Consider the following 3223-nt stretch of genomic DNA (forward strand, 5'->3'; position numbering starts at 1 on the left):
ATTTAAAATATAATTCTTTAAATTACTTATATAGTTATATAGTTTAGTTATATACTGCGCATTTTGGTGCATAATTTTTCCATTGATACTTCTTCCTCGTTAATAATGATGAAAAGAGAGTTAGAAAAGTTAAAAAAAATTGTGTATATATATATATAGAGAGAGAGGACATGATTTATGCCGATTTTTCTTGGTTATATTGGGTTTGGAAGTTGGGTACATGGGACAGCTAATCAATTGGTCTCCACAATAACCTCCAATAAAATAATGGCTTGTTTAAAGAAAACATATTTGAACACTTGATGGTGTGATTACTGATTAGAACACCCACATCAAGAAAGTCATTTATCAAACACCGGTTATGATTTTCTTCAAATAAATTCACGTGAAAGACGCAATTGGACTGTATACTATACTGAATAGGACTTGAAAACCGACCGCACTTTATTTTCCTTTCCAACTGAAACTTCTATTTCTAAACTGAAAAATTGAATTTCACTAACATAATAACAATGCACAATAAAATGATACCAACATAATAACAATGCACAATAAAATGATAACACTGATGATCAAATATGCTTATGTGCATACAGAAAATAAACTGCCTATAATATTCCCAAAACGATTCTTGTACCATGACTTATCCCAAAACTCAACTCTTATCACCAAGACCATATCGGTTCCTATGTAGTATATATACTGACCTCATTTCCTCAAAACTAGACCCTGTAAAATTTTTTTATACAACAGCCCAACAAAAAACATATAACAGATAAACAAGGGGTAAAAAAAACAAGGAAAACATTCACCGAGCAAGAACTTTTCCAAATATGATAGAGATATCATCGAGAAAGAAAATAAATTCCTAAGGGATAGGATGGGCGTCTGCAATATTCATAAACTTTGTGTATAAAGGTCCGAGTACAATTTTCGCTCTTTGTATGAACAAATACTATGCAGACTCTTCTAAGTTCTAATTCTATCATAACATGATTTGGAAAACAGGATGCATAATGCATGCGTGCAAAGCAACCTTGTTCCCTTCACTATATAAGAATGCTTCAAGCCTTATCTATAATCTAATATATTATCAATTCATTAGATTCAGTATATTTGAAGCTTCCAGTTGGATGTAAAGTTCATAATGATGAATGTGATGAACAGAGCTGGTTACTGTCAGCAATAAGTAAAGCACGATCTTGTCACCTTATCTCCTTCCTCTTCATTTTCTTCTTGTTCATTGGGGAATTTTTAATCTTATCTCCATAAGATAGAAAGAAAAGGAGAAAGAGGGAAACAAAGAATGCTAGGCACAGTTTGAATTTTTGAATCTCCAGCCCAGATACTAAGAACAGTTTGAACTAATGGTCAAAGAACCTGTTACCTCATTTAGGTCTACATTGTCATCATCAGAATCAGGAAGGTTATCAAAAAATGCATTAAGACACACTGGAACCTGATCATTCCAGGCACCCTTGTTTGCCTGGGCTCGCCATTTCTGGTCAGCTATCATTTCAAGAGAGAGCCCCCATTGAAGCAGTTCTTCCTCCGTATGATGGACTGCCAAGCTGTATTCTCCACCAGCACCCAACTGCATGATGCGGATCTCACAGTTTGCAGGATTGCTCAGAAGCTCAAACTGTTCAACCGTCCACTTGAACCACCTCATGAGGAAAACACGGGATGCTAGCCCATGTGTGACAATTATCAGGTTCAGATCATGGGAAGGGTCTTGATTGAGCCTATTCATGTCAATGTCCCTCCACAGAGATTCAAGGAAACCTGGAAAACAAGAAGCCTCAGAATCAATATCATGCCTTGTCAATCTCTGCAAGTTGCATTAGTTTAAAATACAATTAAGGACCGACAAGTAGGAATAACTTCCTCAAATTGCAGAAAATATAACTCTCCACTTCAACTAAATCCTTTCCATTTTTGTTTGTTATTATTGCACAAGTAATTTCAGGTTTTGTTGCTCTTACTACGTCAAACCCTTTCTTAGTGATGATTCCATAATAATACATGCAACACACTTTCAGATACCACATCCTTTCATTGTGCCAATTTGGTTAACTCGCCTAATTAAACCAATACTCATGATAACAGCGTAAGTTGGGTTTGAATACACTATTATAGCTGGCAAGTGACTATAAACTGTTGTTAATATAATGGTTTGTTTAACTTGAATTCTCTCTCTCAAGGTAAATTCCTCCTTTATTTTTCTTCCTCTTCTATGTAATTAAAATGAAAAAAAATATTTTAATTATGTATTACTACATCAATCAAACTAACTATTCTTCACACTCATTACCTATTACCTGAATCAAACTCAAAATCCACATTATCTTCGTCATAATTCAATATTAGGGCAAAGAATCAGAAACCAAATCCAAATTACCAGGATACAAAAACTACAAGATCCAGAAAAAATCCTTAGGATAAGAGGAAAGGTATTGTGCGTACTTACTGGAAACGCGATCGAAGACATCGGCGGCGGACTCGCCCTCAGGGAAGCGGTAGTAGAATCTGCCGTATCGTAACCGAGTCTCCATGATAGAATCCATGCGCTCACGCTCCTGGAAGTTCCCGAAGTCCTGCTCCCGAATGCGGCATTCTTCCCTCACGCCTATCACGCGCGCCCTCGAGAACGAGCGCCCTAACTCTCGGAGCGTGGATCTGGCGCGCGCATAGGGCGACACGTAGAAGTACAGGCGCCAGTTCGGGGAGGATGAGTCGGAGGCAATGGCTGCACGGATGCATGCCCCGGCATTCTGCGCTTGAGCGATTCCGGTGGGCGTTAGATCGATCTTGTGGTCGGGAGTGGTGGTGTACGCCGCCGTGTCGAGGTTACCGTGCGACTCGCCGTGCCGCACCAGTATTATTCTCTTCGGAAGCACCTTGTGTTGATGCATATTGTTATTGTAACTTTAACTGTTGCTGCATCGAAATTATGGCAAGATTGAAAATTTCAAATTCAAATGAAATTTACGATCGAGCACGCAGTACGCACAGTGCATACACTCCTAATCCCCCAAATCCAATTTCATCTGCCTGGGTTTATGCGTTAAAAGTTAAAACTACTAAAATGATTCGTATTCGTTGGCAAAATAAATTTTAGAGTCGGAAGAATAGAATTTAAAAAGTGGACATTTCAATCTCTAAAAAAAATTAATACATAAATTAATCTTTAAGGTTTTATTTTGACAGAAAAATTAAATAT

General features: G+C 37.4%; 1 protein-coding gene across 1 annotated transcript; it reads right to left on the reverse strand.

The window, feature by feature from the left end:
• On the reverse strand, positions 855 to 3086 carry LOC107645871 (phosphoglycerate mutase-like protein AT74). Its single transcript, XM_016350000.2, has 3 exons — positions 2471 to 3086; positions 1388 to 1785; positions 855 to 1259 (listed from the first exon to the last, which is right to left on the reverse strand). The coding sequence occupies exons 1-3, from the start codon at positions 2913 to 2915 to the stop codon at positions 1206 to 1208; spliced, it is 897 nt and encodes a 298-aa protein (XP_016205486.1). The 5' UTR covers positions 2916 to 3086; the 3' UTR covers positions 855 to 1205.

Source organism: Arachis ipaensis, chromosome B06 (genome assembly GCF_000816755.2).
Source record: "Arachis ipaensis cultivar K30076 chromosome B06, Araip1.1, whole genome shotgun sequence".
Lineage (NCBI taxonomy): Eukaryota > Viridiplantae > Streptophyta > Magnoliopsida > Fabales > Fabaceae > Arachis > Arachis ipaensis.

Excerpts from the sequence above, each read along its gene's own strand:
- LOC107645871 (XM_016350000.2), bottom strand. The coding sequence starts at position 2,915 with ATGCATCAACACAAGGTGCTTCCGAAGAGAATAATACTGGTGCGGCAC. Across the intron at positions 1,786-2,470 it reads TGTCTTCGATCGCGTTTCCA|GTTTCCTTGAATCTCTGTGG; the intron begins GTAAGTACGCAC and ends CTTGTTTTCCAG. Across the intron at positions 1,260-1,387 it reads ACAATGTAGACCTAAATGAG|ATTAAAAATTCCCCAATGAA; the intron begins GTAACAGGTTCT and ends TATGGAGATAAG.